Source organism: Chanodichthys erythropterus, chromosome 17 (assembly GCF_024489055.1).
Source record: "Chanodichthys erythropterus isolate Z2021 chromosome 17, ASM2448905v1, whole genome shotgun sequence".
In the NCBI taxonomy this organism is placed as follows: Eukaryota; Metazoa; Chordata; class Actinopteri; order Cypriniformes; family Xenocyprididae; genus Chanodichthys; species Chanodichthys erythropterus.
This window is the reverse complement of record NC_090237.1, coordinates 6727501-6745884: the sequence shown is the minus strand read 5'-3', so window position 1 is coordinate 6745884 and position 18384 is coordinate 6727501. Positions and strand designations below refer to the sequence as shown.

The 18384-nt window shown below is 35.2% G+C and overlaps 1 protein-coding gene across 1 annotated transcript in view; it reads left to right on the top strand.

Annotated features, from left to right (window-relative positions):
* Positions 1-18384, top strand: part of clstn2b (calsyntenin 2b) — an 89615-nt gene that overhangs the window by 4664 nt on the left and 66567 nt on the right. Inside the window, exon 2 of the mRNA XM_067366437.1 lies at positions 8300-8410. Within this exon, the coding sequence (XP_067222538.1) occupies positions 8300-8410 (111 nt within the window). The remainder of the gene's footprint in view (positions 1-8299; positions 8411-18384) is intronic.

Genomic DNA, 18384 nt, shown 5'->3' with positions numbered 1-18384 from the left:
TTAGTCGTTATATTCATTCACCTTTGTATATTGGTAAAGCTAAGAGCCAAGAACACTCCATGTCACTGGACATAATATAGGGTGAAATGACCTAAGCCACCCAAAGTGTTTTGACAAACTTGATATTAAGGAGTATAAATTCATTTTAAATATTTACAGTGTTTAGTATTGTTATGCAATAATAGAATGATTATCGCGGATATCTAATACAAAATAAACACCTCTAGTTGATTATCAATTTGTGTTAATAATAGGCGATTTGGCGCTGGGATGTGTTGTTTTTGAAATTATGTTGTTGAGTGCTCGTTGTCACTGTTATCAGAGGCGCGTGCAACAGGGTTCACAGCGCTCGTGCACACGGATTAGCACTTCAATCTATCGCTGTTGCGGAGACTCTATTCGATACGTTGAAATCACAAAAACAAAATACATATAAACGTGTCCCTGCTCTTGATATACAATCACTGATGAAAATCTTTGGTTTTAATGAGAAAAAAAAAAAAATTACACATGGTTGGATTAGAACCGGGAACCTGTTGCACCCTAAACGGAGAAACTGCCACTAGTCCATCAGGACATTCAATTAACAAAGGCGGATCGTCGTATTTATTAACTAATATACATACTCTCGAGACTAACGACATTGTATTATAGCAGATGTAGGAAAACTATCATATTTGAACACATTTATCATTTTAATATCATATTATTATTATTATTGTAATAATAATACAACATACCCCCCCCCCCCCCCATACACATTCTTGTCCCACCCACTTTGTAAAACAAAGTTACGCCACTGACCCCAGTTGAATATGCATAAGGCACAATTAGCATAATGATATGTCGCCGAATACAGAGCTCTCTAATTCTAATTGTTACTAGTAAGAACTGAATTATGGAGCTCTGTAACTTAATTCTTACTAGTAACAATTCAATTAGAGAGCTCTGTAATTCAATTAGAGAGCTCTATAATCAAATTGTTACTAGTAACAATTGAATTAGAGAGCTCTATAATTTAATTATTACTAGTAAGAATTGCAATTAGAGAGCTCTACAATTGAATTCTTACTAGTAAAGGCCTTTGCACACTGAGTCCGAAATTTTCGCATGCGTTTTTTCGTATTCGCAATCCTAAAAATTCGTCACGCACCGAGACCTTGCACACTGAGTCCGATGCGTAATAATGAATGCGTTGCGAAAAAATCGCAAAACAAATCGCAAAACAATACAAAATGAAGTCTTCAAGCAGTGAGCACGATTAGTTGTCTCCTAGAGAAAAAGAAAGAGAAAATATTGGGTCTATTCAATCCCGAGATTGCATAGAGAGAAAGGAGAATTCACCTCATCAAGGAGCTGCGGGATTATCCGAGCGTTTCAAAGTTTACTTCAGAATGTCAGTGGCTCTATGGAAGGCCGTTTCAGCATAAAAACGTTCCAGCATTACTCGTCGTAATTATATTTTTACTAGTAACAATTAAATTAAAGAGCTCTATAATTTAATTTGTACTAGTAACAATTACAATTATAGAGCTATATAATTCAATTTTTACTAGTAACAATTATGATTGTAGAGCTCTCTAATTGAATTATAGAGCTCTGCAATTGTATTCTTACTAGTAACAACTGAATTGTAGAGCTCTATAATTCAGTTTTTACTAGTAACAATTCCCATTAGAGAGCTCTACAATTCATTTATTACTAGTAAGAATTCAATTGCAGAGCTCTGTAATTCAATTGTTACTAGTAATAATCCAATTGCAGAGCTCTACAATTCCACTAGAGAGCTCTCTAATTCAATTGTTACTAGTAAAAACTGAATTATAGAGCTCTCTAATTGTAATTGTTACAAGTAAAAACTGAATTAGAGAGCTCTTTAATTCAATTCTTACTAGTAACAATTCTAATTACAGAGCTCTATAATTGTATTATTACTAGTAAAAACTCCTATTCATGAGATGCAAAACAGATTGCAGATTTCCCGCCTACAAAGGTGCGTTTCAAAATAAAAGCCCTGTAGCGTGGTTCTGAAGTATCCTGAAATATTTTACAGACTTAGGTAACATATTAATCATGTTCACATTAAAGCAAAATTAAGATGATGCCTGAGATGAAAGCCTATATTTAGTCGTTATATTCATTCACCTTTGTATATTGGTAAAGCTAAGAGCCAAGAACACTCCATGTCACTGGACATAATATAGGGTGAAATGCCCTATATTTAGTATTGTTATGCAATAATAGAATGATTATCGCGGATATCTAATACAAAATAAACACCTCTAGTTGATTATCAATTTGTGTTAATAATAGGCGATTTGGCGCTGGGATGTGTTGTTTTTGAAATTATGTTGTTGAGTGCTCGTTGTCACTGTTATCAGAGGCGCGTGCAACAGGGTTCACAGCGCTCGTGCACACGGATTAGCAGTTCAATCTATCGCTGTTGCGGAGACTCTATTCGATACGTTGAAATCACAAAAAACAAAATACATATAAACGTATCCCTGCTCTTGATATACAATCACTGATGAAAATCTTTGGTTTTAATGAGAAAAATTTTTTACACATGGTTGGATTAGAACCGGGAACCTCTAGCATCCAAAACGGAGAAACTGCCACTAGCCCATCAGGACATTCAATAACTAAATGCGGATCGTCGTATTTATTAACTAATGTATATACTCTCGAGACTAACGATATTGTATTATAGCAGATGTAGGAAAACTATAATATTTGAACACATTTATAATTTTAATATCATATTATTATTGTAATAATAATACAACATACACCCACCCATACACATTCTTGTCCCACCCACTTTGTAAAACAAAGTTACGCCACTGACCCCAGTTGAATATGCATAAGGCACGATTAGCATAATGATATGTCGCCGAATACAGAGCTCTGTAATGCAATTGTTACTAGTAAGAATTGCTATTGTAGAGCTCTGTAATTCAATTTGTACTAGTAAGATTGCAATTACAGAGCTCTCTAATTCTAATTGTTACTAGTAAGAACTGAATTATAGAGCTCTGTAACTTAATTCTTACTAGTAACAATTCAATTAGAGAGCTCTGTAATTCAATTATAGAGCTCTTTAATTCAATTGTTACTAGTAACAATTGAATTAGAGAGCTCTATAATTTAATTATTACTAGTAAGAATTGCAATTAGAGAGCTCTACAATTGAAATCTTACTAGTAACAATTTGATTATAGAGCTCTAATTCAATTACAGAGCTCTCTAATTCAATTGTTACTAGTAACAATTATGATTAGAGAGCTCTGTAATTCAATTGTTACTAGTAACAATTGAATTAGAGAGCTCTGTAATTCAATTATAGAGCTCTGCAATTACACATATCTTTAATGTGTATTTTTACTAGTAATAAATCAATTAGAGAGCTCTGTAATTCAATTGTTACTAGTAAGAATTCAATTAGAGAGCTCTATAATTGTAATTGTTACTAGTAAGAATTCAATTAGAGAGCTCTATAATTGTAATTGTTACTAGTAAAAATTGAATTAGAGAGCTCTATAATTGTAATTGTTACTAGTAACAATTCAATTAGAGAGCTCTATAATCCCAATTGTTACTAGTAACAATTGAATTACAGAGCTCTATAATTAAAAATGAATGGAAGTCAATGGAGACATATGACTAGTAATAAATTAATTGTAGAGCTCTCTAATTGTAATTGTTACTAGTAACAATTCAATTAGAGAGCTCTATAATCATAATTGTTACTAGTAAAAATTGAATTATAGAGCTCTATAATCATAATTGTTACTAGTAAAAATTGAATTATAGAGCTCTATAATTGTAATTGTTACTAGTAAGATTCAATTAGAGAGCTCTACAATCATAATTGTTACTAGTAAAAATTGAATTATAGAGCTCTGTAATTGTAATTGTTACTAGTACAAATTAAATTATAGAGCTCTTTAATTTAATTGTTACTAGTAAAAATATAATTACGACGAGTAACGCTGGAACGTTTTTATGCTGAAACGGCCTTCCATAGTGGCTCTGTTTGATGCTTTACTACTGGCACAATCTGTCTTTATATTCGGTCTCTTTGTATACCTCACGTTGTTAGTCATTCAGTGCTGCTGTTTTGTGCTGTAGACGACGTGGATCAACTTGTCAGATGGCATTCTGGATTTTTGCATTCGCGTACGGTGGCTCTGAATTGTCAAAACGTCTCTCAAAATGCGTGCCACGGATGCGAAAAACGCAGAAAATCGAACCTGATCCGAATATTTTTTTGACGGACGAAAGTTTCGGAGGCAGTGTGCAAATGCGATTGACATAACGTGAGGTCGAATTTATTTTTTAACGTGCGAAAGTTTCGCATGCGAATTTCGGACTCAGTGTGTAATGACCTTAACAATTTGATTATAGAGCTCTATAATTCAATTACTTATTCAATTGTTACTAGTAACAATTGAATTAGAGAGCTCTGTAATTCAATTATAGAGCTCTGCAATTATACATATCTTTAATGCGTATTTTTACTAGTAATAAATCAATTAGAGAGCTCTGTAATTCAATTGTTACTAGTAAGAATTCAATTAGAGAGCTCTATAATTGTAATTGTTACTAGTAAGAATTCAATTAGAGAGCTCTATAATTGTAATTGTTACTAGTAAGAATTCAATTAGAGAGCTCTATAATTGTAATTGTTACTAGTAACAATTGAATTACAGAGCTCTATAATTGTAATTGTTACTAGTAAAAATTGAATTAGAGAGCTCTATAATTGTAATTGTTACTAGTAAGAATTCAATTAGAGAGCTCTATAATTGTAATTGTTACTAGTAACAATTGAATTACAGAGCTCTATAATTAAAAATGAATAGAAGTCAATGGAGACATATGACTAGTAATAAATGAATTGTAGAGCTCTTTAATTGGAATTGTTACTAGTAACAATTCAATTAGAGAGCTCTATAATCATAATTGTTACTAGTAAAAATTGAATTATAGAGCTCTGTAATTGTAATTGTTACTAGTAAAAATTTAATTGTAGAGCTCTATAATTGTTATTGTTACTAGTAAAAACCGAATTAGAGAGCTCTACAATCATAATTGTTACTAGTAAAAATTGAATTATAGAGCTCTGTAATTGTAATTGTTACTAGTACAAATTAAATTATAGAGCTCTTTAATTTAATTATTACTAGTAAAAATATAATTACGACGAGTAATGCTGGAACGTTTTTATGCTGAAACGGCCTTCCATATGAATGTGTATTTTTACTAGTAATAAATCAATTAGAGAGCTCTGTAATTCAATTGTTACTAGTAAGAATTCAATTAGAGAGCTCTATAATTGTAATTGTTACTAGTAAAAATTGAATTAGAGAGCTCTATAATTGTAATTGTTACTAGTAAGAATTCAATTAGAGAGCTCTATAATTGTAATTGTTACTAGTAACAATTGAATTACAGAGCTCTATAATTAAAAATGAATAGAAGTCAATGGAGACATATGACTAGTAATAAATGAATTGTAGAGCTCTCTAATTGGAATTGTTACTAGTAACAATTCAATTAGAGAGCTCTATAATCATAATTGTTACTAGTAAAAATTGAATTATAGAGCTCTGTAATTGTAATTGTTACTAGTACAAATTAAATTATAGAGCTCTTTAATTTAATTGTTACTAGTAAAAATATAATTACGACGAGTAACGCTGGAACGTTTTTATGCTGAAATGGCCTTCCATATGCGGAAGTTCTAAAGAACGCTCCGTGCATATAGTCCATTCCCCTGGGAAAACTGCAGACTTGGCAACACTGAATGGCGCTCTTCTTATGAAGCTCCCTCTATTGGTGAAAATAATCACTACACGATTGCTCCGATAACCAGCAGGCTGCTGTATGCTGGTTGGATTTTTTTGCAATGTATTTGCGGGTTATTTTCATAGACTGTAAAAAAATATGCCTGCCTAGCATATCTATCTTAGATACTATCTAAAATATTAATAAAGATAACAATATCATTAGAAAGTAAGGTTTACTGTCAATCTACGGTGGTTTTTAAGATAACGTTATAGATGCTCTAACACCGGTAAGCTAATTAATTTGTGTGGGGTGTGCAAATAACACAAAAAAAAAATCAACTGGGACTTCATACCTTTAATGAAATAGAGATCGCGAGATGAATCCAATCCGTTGCACTTGTATAACTCTCAAATGTTCTCTCAAACTAATGAGCACGTTTCCAAAGTATAATTTTTCAAAATAGTGCAGCAGTTTTAGTTATATCCAAGCAGTGCTGTCGGAGTTGTATATCCTCCTGGTATTGTCATTGTAGTAAATTTCAGGAACAAAACTTTTAGCCAATCCCACGACAATCCAACAACGTGTGTTCCGCATGCGAGCACATGTACACAGACTGACATCTGTCTCGAGTATGCAGCAAGCCATATATTGTATAAAATAATCCAGAAAAAAGGCACAAATACGGCTGAGATGCCAAATTCAGTGGCTGAAATGAGCTGCTGAGGTAACATGACGGCTCAGACAGCAGCGGCAATCCACCTGTCACTCAAGTGACCACGCCCTTAATTATGCAGAACTTTAAGGCTTAATATAATTTAAACGGATGAGTTATAAAAAAAATTCACCCCCCTCAGAGTTGTCATGAAGGGCAAAATTAGCAGTATAGACCAAAACTCAATTTGAACCAGAGTGTAAATTGTTTTTTTCTGCTGTAAACTTGGCTGTTTTAACATTATGGTCAATGAGATTCTGCTCCCTTTTGCAGCCTGTCCCTAGCGGCCAGTCGATGAATCGCAGTTTAAATTACTTCCGTATTGGCTTCACGAGAAACTTCTGGGGACAGCTCTAGTCGGGGACAGAGCACCAATCGGGGAATCGGGGACGTCTGATCACCCTAAGTTATGTATCTCTCAAGGGTTTGGGTTCGTGTCAGAACATGATGAGATTACCGGACCAAAATATGATTTTGAAGGATTTGTACAGATTGAGTGGCATGTGATACTGCGAAATTCACCAGCAGAAAAGAAAATATACCTGTATTTGGCGTTTTGGTTTTCTGTAAATCCAACATTTCCCACATTGTGTGTCTGCATACGGCATCAGATGACGATAGTTAGATAATATTGACGAGCACTTTCAGCGGCGGTCAAAATCTCGGCAGTGCACGCGCCTCCTGCTTCCAGGGGCGTGGCTACATGTATCACCCCGCCCACAACTACTCTTATTGGCTCAGTCATCTTTCATAGCCGTACATAGTTTGTGTAAATAGTTTGATCGATGAGTTTGAATGAGCAAATGTTTTTATGCCGTTCAAAAAGCCTTTAAAGGTGCTCTAGGCGATCCTGGGTGGAGTAACTTCCTGTTGACGTTCGAAGTGTTGTCAAACAAAACTAGACCCTCCCTCCTCCTCCTCCCCCTCCCCTCCGTGCTCCCTGAAACAGTCATGAACGCGCATTTAAAATCATTCTTGTCGGTTATTGGCTGGAGCATGTTTATTATGTTTCGTGGTCCAGGCTGCACCAGTTTGTTTTTGTTGCCGTTTTTGGAGCTTGTGGCGACTACAGAGACCGCGTTTTTTTACAGTGTGTTCAGGGGACAGGCAGATAGCGCATAGTGAGGAGATGTTTGCTGTATGTGACAAAAAATGTTTTGGCCTAAAAACGTGTGACATCGCTTAGAGCACCTTTAATAACACAAAAATATCATAGTTCACAAATTGGATATGACTTTTTCAAATTGGATATGAAAAAGAAAATAACATGACAAAATAAAATTAATATTTAGTGTCAATTAGTAAATTTAGGCAAGTTCAAACTGCATCTTATTTAATGGATCTGCATGAGTAGAAGTACCAGATCCCACCAGACTGTAGTTCACAAAAATAGCCACCAGATGGAGCCAAACTTCGACTTTTCAAGAACTACCATAGCATAAAAGTAAAATAACTATTTTCAGATTTTTTTTGCGGGCTGAGTTATCTATTTTTAACAGTTATTTATTAACTATAGTAAAGCGGTTTAGAGAACGGATGGATGTCTTCGATCATTTCATTTGACACAAAGATAGAAACATCAAGAGTAAGCAGTGGTCAAGTCGTTGTTGAGGAAATCTCTCTCTCTCTCTCTCTCTCTCTCTCTCTCTCTCTGGACTCAGGAGTCTCGAGCTCTTTCACGCGACAGAGCATCACATGAATTCACCTGAAATCTTTCAGCGACTCTTATTGCTGATTCTGCTATTTAATCTTGATATACACATCACATCTCACTGAATGTTCTCATTGTGTTAGTTGTGAGAGATCAGGAAGAACATAAATACCGGAGGAGTTTTACTACAATGAAACGAATATTGATCCTGATGCTGCTCGCGCTCGGACTGTCCTGCGTGCGCGCGCACAGAGGTAAGACAACATCCTACATCAACATTATCTTCATATAGAAATAAATGAGACATGATGCATGGATGAGTACGTGAGTTTTTGGGACACAATAGTTGTTTTCAGTTTTCCTCTGTCAGGGTAAGTGTCATATGACAAAGTTTGAGAGTTTTGATTTGAGAGAGTAAGTGTGAGAGTAAAAATATATTAGCTAGAGGCTGATTTTTTAAATATGCAAAGTAATGATGATAAACTATTGTATTAGTTTCAATTAATTCAATACTCTCCAACAATTCTGCTGAAATATTACGAGAATAGTAAGTAAATCATATTTTAAAAGGGTTTAGTTTGAGATAACGTGATTGCCTTTGTGTATGTTTTAAAAAAAATAAATTGGTTTGGTAGTGTCGGCACACAAAACTGCCTGAAGATATTAACCTTATAATAATTTATCAATGCTTCTCTCTCTCCTGAGTCCTGTTCATCTCATATTGTTGTCCTGCCCTGTCCTGTGATCCATGTTCATGTCTTTCTCTTCCCATTTTCAGTGTTTATCCATCCTGTGTTTCAACTTTGCTTGTTTGTGTATTTCATGATTCAGTTGACTAGACAGACTCCTCAGGCTGTTTTCCCTGTCACAGGAATAAACAAATCTCCATTTCTCTCTTATACAGACACAGACAAACAAAAAAGTGTATGTCAAAAATTTATGCAGTGGTTAATTTGGCCTGGAATGATCTGAAACATCTGGAAATCACAAAATAAAACTGTTATCAGTATATCGGATCAGTCTCAGCAAATGCCGTATAGATTGGTATTGGTAGTTAGACACTTTTGCCTTGTTTTTGCAGTTACTGTGACACACACACACACACACACACACACACACACACGATGGGCAGTTGCTGAATTCTCAGGTAAGTCTATTGCATTACGTTTCCAAGCAACAAAGGGCAATGCATTATTAAGAAGAGAAAGGAACCTACACAGACCCTGGGTTTTCAAATCAATTATATTATGGACTTCTTTCTCTTCAGTTTATATATAAAATAAAGCTCAAACTCAAGGGTTCAGATCCGGTGTGATACAAATATAGTATATGCTGGAAATATATGTCTTTTCACTGTGTTTTATTGTTTATACATGGATCTTTACTGGCAGAAATTTATTTTAGTCATATTAATGTATCGGTAACAGCACACTCATAACTTTTTTACATTTAAACTGCCTTTACCATCATCAAGTGCTCACTTAGTTACTCTTTAATAAAACTACTAACTTAGTAACACTGGTAAATGCAAATGGTAAATAATCTTTCAAATCTCAAAATCATATTTCATATACAACATTATAATGTTGTGATGCCCAAAGTTAGTTTAAAACTATCAGTAAATCCTTAATTTTAAACAATGATGATGTTAGTTTCAATTGTTTCAATCAAAATGTTGCTAATATTTGTTATTAGTTATATTATTCTACTGTTTATTTTTTCAATATCTTCAAATAATGATCAATGTTGATCAATGTAGCATTCACTTTTAAAAATTGCATAGATATTTAAAGGTTAAATATGTAATTTCTGTGCCTCTAATGTCACCAAACGGAATTGCAAAAACAATTACAAAATAGAAAGTATTTTAAAGGTGCCCTAGAACCAGTTTTTACAAGATGTAATATATGTCTAAGGTGTCCCCCTGAATGTGTCTGTGAAGTTTCAGCTCAAAATACCCCATAGATTTTTTGAAATTAATTTTTTTAACTGCCTATTTAGGGGCATCATTAACTATGTACCGATTCAGGCTGCGGCCCCTTTAAATCACGCGCTCCCTGCCCCCCCGAGCTCTCGACTATAATACATTGTATTAACAAAGTTCACACAGCTAATATAACCCTCAAATGGATCTTTACGAGATGTTCATCATGCATACTGCATGCATGTGTCGGATCATGTGAGTATAGTATTTATTTGGATGTTTACATTTGATTCTGAATGAGTTTGATAGTGCTCCATGGCTAAAGCTAACATTACACACGGTTGGAGAGATTTATAAAGAATGAAGATGTGTGTATGAATTATACAGACTGCAAGTGTTTAAAAATGAAAATAGCGACGGCTCTCTTGTCTCCGTGAATACAGTAAGAAACGATGGTAATTTTAACCACATTTAACAGTACATTAGCAACATGCTAACGAAACATTTATAAAGACAATTTACAAATATCACTAAAAATATCATGATATCATGGATCATGTCAGTTATTATTGCTGCCTCTGCCATTTTTCGCTATTGTTCTTGCTTGCTTACCTAGTCTGATGATTCAGCTGTGCACAGATCCAGACGTTAATACTGGCTGCCCTTGTCTAATGCCTTGAACATGGGCTGGTATATGCAAATATTGGGGGCGTGCATATTAATGATCCCGACTGTTACATAACAGTCGTGTTATGTTGAGATTCGCCTGTTCTTTGGAGGTCTTTTAAACAAATGAGATTTACATAAGAAGGAGGAAACAATGATTTTGAGACTCACTTTATGTCATTTCCATGTACTGAACTCTTGTTATTCAACTATGCCGAGGTAAATTCAATTTTTGATTCTAGGGCACCTTTAACATGACCTTAGATTGGAACTGGTTCTTTGTGAGATAGCGATGCTGAAGAGTCTTGAATTCGAATCAGGATGGTTGAACTGACCTTGTTAGGCTCTTGGGTTTTGATTTGCTGAAGCAGCGCTCTACATGCATTTGATTAATGTGCCGAGAGTCTAAACCTGTGTGGGTTCTGACAGCCCTATGATTGATCGTTACCCATGTATCATATATAATCATTAGTGTAGTGAATGTGTCATTTTCATCATCATCAGACAATAGAAGCTTCATTTTCCTCCTCTCTTAAATGTGTGTGTGTGTGTGTGTGTGTTTGGCCACTCATGGGAGGCTTGCACCATATGTTCTTCACTCAGTTCTCCTTTAACTTTGTGTTGATGAATGCACAGCTCTCATACAGGAGGTGCAGTGTGTGTTTTAGAGTTTATGAACTCTTACATCAGGTCTATGTAAGTGTTACAGCATTATTGCAGAGCATTCCTCATGTTCCTCGATCCAGGGGCTGCTGGGATTCTAAGAGTGGACAGGATGGAGGAAAAGAAGAAAGAAAGAAATATCAAGTTAAATATTATTTATTTCAAAAATGATTAAGAAACCAGTACATTACATTAACTTCCAAAATAAAGTCAAAACAAAAGTTTTTTTTAGTTTTTAAAATAAAGTAAATGTATTTTTTTAAATATATTGCAAAGTAATCAATTTTCGTATGCCTAATATGCCGAAAATGTCTCAGTTTATGATTCTTGTCTCGTCACATTAAGTTAATATTTACATAAATCAGGTAAATGATATACGTTCAATTAAAAACAGCAAAATTTGACCAAAAAAGTTGCATCATTTCAGTCATTTCTGTCATAAAACAGTTGTCAAATATTAAATGTTTGGCTTCTTGCATTGCACTCTTTCACAGTTAAAGGGATGGTTCACCCAAAAATTTACTCAAGTTGTTCTAAACCTGTAACAATTTCTTTATTCTGCTGAAGACAAAAGAAGATATTTTGAAGAATGTCAGTAACAATTGATGGGTCCCATTGACCTCCATAATATGGAGAAAAAAATACTGTGGAAGTCAGTGGGGACCAGAAACTGTTTGGTTACCCATATTCTTCAAAATACCTTCAGCAAAAGAAAGAAATTCATACAGGTTTGGAACAACTTGAGTAAATGATGACAGAATTGACATTTTTGGTAGAATTATCCCTTTAAAATTGGCCGCTATGGAATTCATGCTCTGCTTCTGTGAACAGTAAAGCCCCGCCTTCTTTGATTTGATTGGCCATCTCAAACATTTTAGCATTTACAAGTGCTGTTAGACATTAAAGTGATAGTTCACCCAAAAATGAAGATTCTTTCTTCATTTACTCACCCTCAAGATGTTCCAAACCCATATTAATTTCTTCTGCTGAACACAAAAGAAGATATTCTGAAAATTTTTGGTAACCAAATAGTTGATGGACCCCATGCACTGACTTCTGTAGTATTTTTTCCATACTATGGAAGTCAATGGGGTCCATCAGCTGTTTGGTTACCCGTATTCTTCAAAACATCTTCTTTTGTGTTCAGCAGAAGAAAGAAATTTATGCAGGTTTGGCACAATGATGAAGAAATTTTCATTTTTGGGTGAACTATCCCTTTAACTAGTAGCGGTGTGATGATAAACTTAGCTCACAAGATGATAAATGATACTGGGCTCACAAGAATGAGACAAGATTATATTTTAACACTAGTTTTAAGATATATATTTTTTATCTTCAATGAGAAAATATATGACTGGAAGTAATAAAATGCAAAACAGGTGCATTTTGAAATGTTTTAACTAATCATCTTATTACTTCAGTTCTACTTTGAGTATGAATTATTATATGCAGCATAAAACAGAACAATATAATGCAATCACTGGTTTTGCCACAAACTCAACTCAGTCATGCTGATATCGTGAGACAGCTTCTCATCTTGACGAGAAATACTGTCATGTTTTAATATCGTGAGATCTCATCACACCCCTATTAATAGTGCTGGTTTTGAAATCCTAACAACATACAGAGCAGTTCCTAATGGAGTGCAGCAGGACAATTTGCCCAAATCTGATTATTGGAAAGGATGTTCTGTATGCTATTGAAATTTATTAGAAACTTTTTTTCCGTTGCAGATTCTCCATGAGACTAACAAAGTCACTCAATCCCACTGTTGTCAGCATGGCATATGTGTGTGTCCAGAGAGTCTGCTGAACTCTATGGTGTCTCAACACCGATCCTCTCATCTCCAGTAATCTGTGCAGAATTAAGTTCAGCTTAGTTCATTAGTGCAGCCCTAATGGAGCCATCTGAGAGTTTAAAGTCATTTAAAGGGATAGTTCACCCAAAAATGAAAATTTGATGAAAAAACATGCACAGACAAATCCAAATTAAACCCTGCAGCTCGTAACGACACATTGAGGTCCTAAGACACGAACCGATCAGTATTTATATCATTTTTTACCTCTAATACACATCTGGTGTGTGAGGTCTGAATGCACTCTGATGCCAGAAGTGATCTCGCACTTATTGACATATATACACGAGAGATCTTTTCCGGCATGAGAATGTGTTTGATCCTGACTAAGATGAATTAGAAAAACTAGTTTTGGAGCAGACATGAAAACCCTCAGGAAGTCATCTTGCATCCTTCACCCTCTGCCTTATTTCTGCTGGTATCTAGCAAACAAGTACATACTTCTTTCTTATTTCTTGTACACACAAACACAATTACACTTTTATACGCACATAGAACACAGTCACACAACCTTAATTATTAGATTTTATTTGTATGTTTCCTGTAACTTAGTTCTGTAATTCCTTCCATGATCTTGTTTCATTCTCATCAAAGAGAGATAAGATGAAAGGACCCATTTTGGCACAAAGTGCAGAAGACTGTAAAGGAGCCGTTCTGGCTCTGCGCTCCCACAGCACCTTTGTATTACAGACACAAGCTGCAGGGAACCAGTCGCACTCTTTCAATGCCAACCGCACTGCTGCTTGGGAAAATGGTGATTATCATGAGCGCTGCGGTTGGGATTGAAGCCACGAGCCTCGTTAAATAGTACTAATGCTAACAGGCCTCATACTGAGAAAAACTTAAGCCAGAAATATGTTTTTGAGAAATATCTCATAAAGCAGACCCTTATGTTGCAAAAATAAAAGACAAGCAACTTTCCACAGTGAGCAAATGGCTATATTTTCTATGCAGGGTCCATACTATTTTTTTTAGGGCTGGGCGTTGTTATAGATTTCCGAGTTTAATTCTAAATATCCATATTTAACAAGTTATCAAGGCGTTACACTTTCTTCATAACTTGAATACAGAAGGCAGTCTGGCGGAAGCTAGATGTTTTAATTCATAACTTGTTAAATATGGTTATTTTTCTTAAACAAACGCTTCGCTTCAGAAGGCCTTTATTAACCCCCCTGATCTATGTGGAGTATGTTTATGAAGGATGGATGCACTTTCTTGAGCTTCATACTCGTTGTTTCCCTCACTGCCAGTATAAAGATGCGTCAGGATATTTATTAATATAACAAATTCTTGTATATATCATTACAAAAGCTTTCTATTTCAGATAAATTGACCTTTCGCCGAGAGTTTGATTGACAAGCGATCTAACCAATCAGAACGCCGCATCCGCCATTTTGTCCGACAAAGCAGCCAGTAGTTAAAAGATTAACCTCGGTGGAGTTAAACTTGAAAAATGGTATGTATTGACGTCTTTCCGCGTTTGAAACAACATTCATTCTCATGTTCGTGGACCAATAGGAAGAGATGATCGGTTTTTACGAGCGGTTGAGCTGCGGATCTACAGCAATCTGTCATGACCATGGTCACGACACATTAAAGAGCAACAAAACGGTTTTTATTGTTTGAATTTCTTTAATAACTACACAGTTTGAAAGCTGGGACTTTGTTTAATATCATAAGCAACCTGCTCTGTCTTGTCTGTCGATGTGTGGTCAGTGTCCTCTTTGTTCCGCGATGTATTTTTCACTGCGTGTGGCGTGACAGCGCCACGGCTTGTCGGACAAAGCAACAGTAACTAAGGGGGGCGGGGCTCGGCGAAAGGCTAATTCTGTCCTTTTGAACTTTCTATTCATCAAAGAAACCCAAAAAAAATTTACATAACTGTTTTCAACATTGATAACATATACATAAATCCGCTCATTCAATGAAGATCATGAGTGATGCTGAATCAAATAGTCTCTAATAGCTTTTTTTGCTCATGAATGGATGTTGTGCACATAAAAACAGGTTGCATCATTTCCGGTTCAGGTGTTTTGTAGGCTATGTGCTTTGTTAAATATAGAGCCATTTTACTCAAGATAATACCAAAGGAGAAAGCAAAGATGAGCATAACCATGTCTGTTGCATATCCGTTCTTCTTCTCACTAACATTAAGATATTTAAATCAATTAAAATTGCAGTTGGATAAAGAACTAGCTGGTAAGCGATAATAAGCCTTAATAGATAGATAGATCATCATCAGTTCGTACTGCCATTAACACTTTCTCCAACAAGCGGATGCAATGAGACCTGTTTTCCTGTTTGTTCACATAAGTTCGGCATAAAGGCGATTCACAAAAAAGAACCGGTTCATATGAGTTTTTTTTTCTAAATCAAATAATTGGTCACGCTGAACTATACAGTATGTAGCCGGCCAGAACAATTCAACAGAACTATAACCTACCATATTTCATATCATATTTTCAAATGACAGATTTGGTAAAAAATGACTTTTGCCATGGGGCTGTAGATTCAGCAGCATTGGCATAGATTCACTGATTCATGCAAGAAACCAGTGCTGGGTATTGAGACACTTCACAATTCAATTTGATTACTATTCGCATGCTTGCGATTCCATTTGATTCCGATTTCGATTCAATATCAATTATTTTGGATGTAGTATTTCAGTTACAGTACATGGCAAATTTTCTAGAGGAAAAAAATCTCTCAACTAATGCTGTAAACTACACATGGGAGTCAGCTGGTACTACTATAATAATAATGAACATTAAATTACCTATACAAACACTTAAATTACACTCAATGATGTTTTTTATTATAAATAATCTTTAGAATAACATATATTTCTACTCCAATTCATTTTTTTGAAATATAAACATTTAAATCGCGGCTGTCATAACTGATTTATTCAAACATGCATTAAATATTGAAGAACATTAAAAATTATAATGAATATGTAACGGTGCATAGCTATATTCATCAGAATGTTGCTTTCTAGAGCACTTTTCTAGCTGACTAATGAGTTTATGGTCACTGAATATGTTTTTCTGAGGTAAAAGTGACGTTATGTGACATTGTTTACAAGCTGTTATATTGACCTCTTTCTGAGGTTGAAACACTGATTGGGCTATTACACGATACATGGTACAGACTTCGGTAAGTTGTACTGTATATTTTAACATACATTCAGATGTTTGGTCATGTTTATTTTGTGCTGTACCTGATATTAGGCTATATGAGTGGAGGAGAGGATTTTCACATGCACTCGTGCTGCCGCTTCTCTTTAACTGACTCACGCCACATTAAACGGCACCAAAATGGATTTTATTTTTTGAATCTTATAATAAGATGGACGTCATTTGAAATCTGAGACTTTGCTTCATATCAAAAGTAACAAAAGCACAAAGATTATTGTGATTTATTGGATGGGAGGTGCTACATATCCTGCTCATTCATCAAATAAAAACAGACTAGACTAATCGATTCTTGGGATTTAAAGCTGCAGTCCACGATTTTTCCTCTTTGTCGCCATCTCTGTTTGAAATCTGCAATTGCAGTCATATGCGGAACAGTTATCTGTACGTGCGTTGTGCATCGGCGCGGCTCGTCAGCGTGGATGAATCTAATGTTTGCTGTCAGTCACCGCACCGGTATGGATACTGAACTTCAGAATCACAGATTCTACGTCTTGAAAGTATGACCAATATAAGAATTTTCACTGGAAAATATCATCTGAACAAGTAAGTAACATGTCTGCCACTTTTGTTCTGACCAACTGAGGAAAAAAGCATCAGGCCTACAATAAATCGTGCTGCCAATGATGATTAAATCTAACGATCGCTTAGCTCGGATCACGCCAAACCGTGCAAATTATTATTACTGTTATATTGTTCTCAAATTGTTAATGTTAACAACATCAGCATTGCATGACTGTGTATTTAGTGTATATTTGCATTACCTGTAGATTTCAATTTCTGTAGCCACTCAACAGTCCAAAGTCTTTTGCTTACGGGTGAATCTCCAGTTGTCACTGATGATTGTCATTTGGATCTTTCTGGATTACAATCCGCCATCAAAACGATAAGTTTAATTGTTTCAGCTGCTGTGAGAAAAGACTATAAATGTGCCGCTACAAGCAGTGTCCTCACATGATGAAACCGATTAGCCTGGGCTCCTTCCTTTCTGTTTACGGATGTGACGTAATGACACACAGAGCTTAAATTTCCCGCGGAAATCCACCATGTCGCTCTTATTAAAAAACATTATTACAAGCTTACTGTTGTGAATCGAGACAAGATAATTAGATAGATTTGAACACTGGTTGGTTGAGTACTTGCTCAAAAATTGATTTTGGATAATTTTTAACCAAAAAAAGTTACGTACTGCAGCTTTAAGAATCGATATTGGTTTGTAAAAATGAGAATCGATTAAAAATTGAGAAATCTATATTTTTTTACCCAGCCCTACAAAAAACACTGGCATAGAAGATCTATAGGATTTTACGAATCGATATTGAGATTGTTGAAATTGTGATTAATCAGAAAAATAATATATATTTTTTACCTTGTCTTCCAGATAGAAACCAATTTTACCAAATATAATGGCATTTGTAGGAAAAGATGAAAATGAAAGAAAGCGAAAGCACACATTTGGGTGGGAGATTGGACACCCGGGATGTAGGAAAACCCATAACAGCTGCCAGCGGATTAAAACAGCTTTAAAACAGATTAACACTTTATTTCCTCTGTTGTGTATGTGAGAGAGAGAGAGAAAATCAGACTTTTTGCAAGCTCTTTGATTGACCCAGAATGAGAATCTATTACTGTTGATTTAGTGCATTTATAGTGGCAAAGTTATTAGTCTTCTTAACACATAAGTTTTCCTCCGCAGGATATATAGGAGGTGAAATGCTGTGTAATAAAAGTCCTACATGTTTTCCACGTCTTTCAAAAAGAAGTCAATTTTTAGTGATTTGGCCTCCATTCAGTCTCACACTTTCCATTTCCCTCATCTTTCTTTCTGTCCTGCATTCTGTACCTCTCTCTCCTGTACTCCTCTCAGCTTTAGTTGGTCTCTCTGGGACATAAAACAAGTAAATGATATGGCCCTGACCTTTAGAG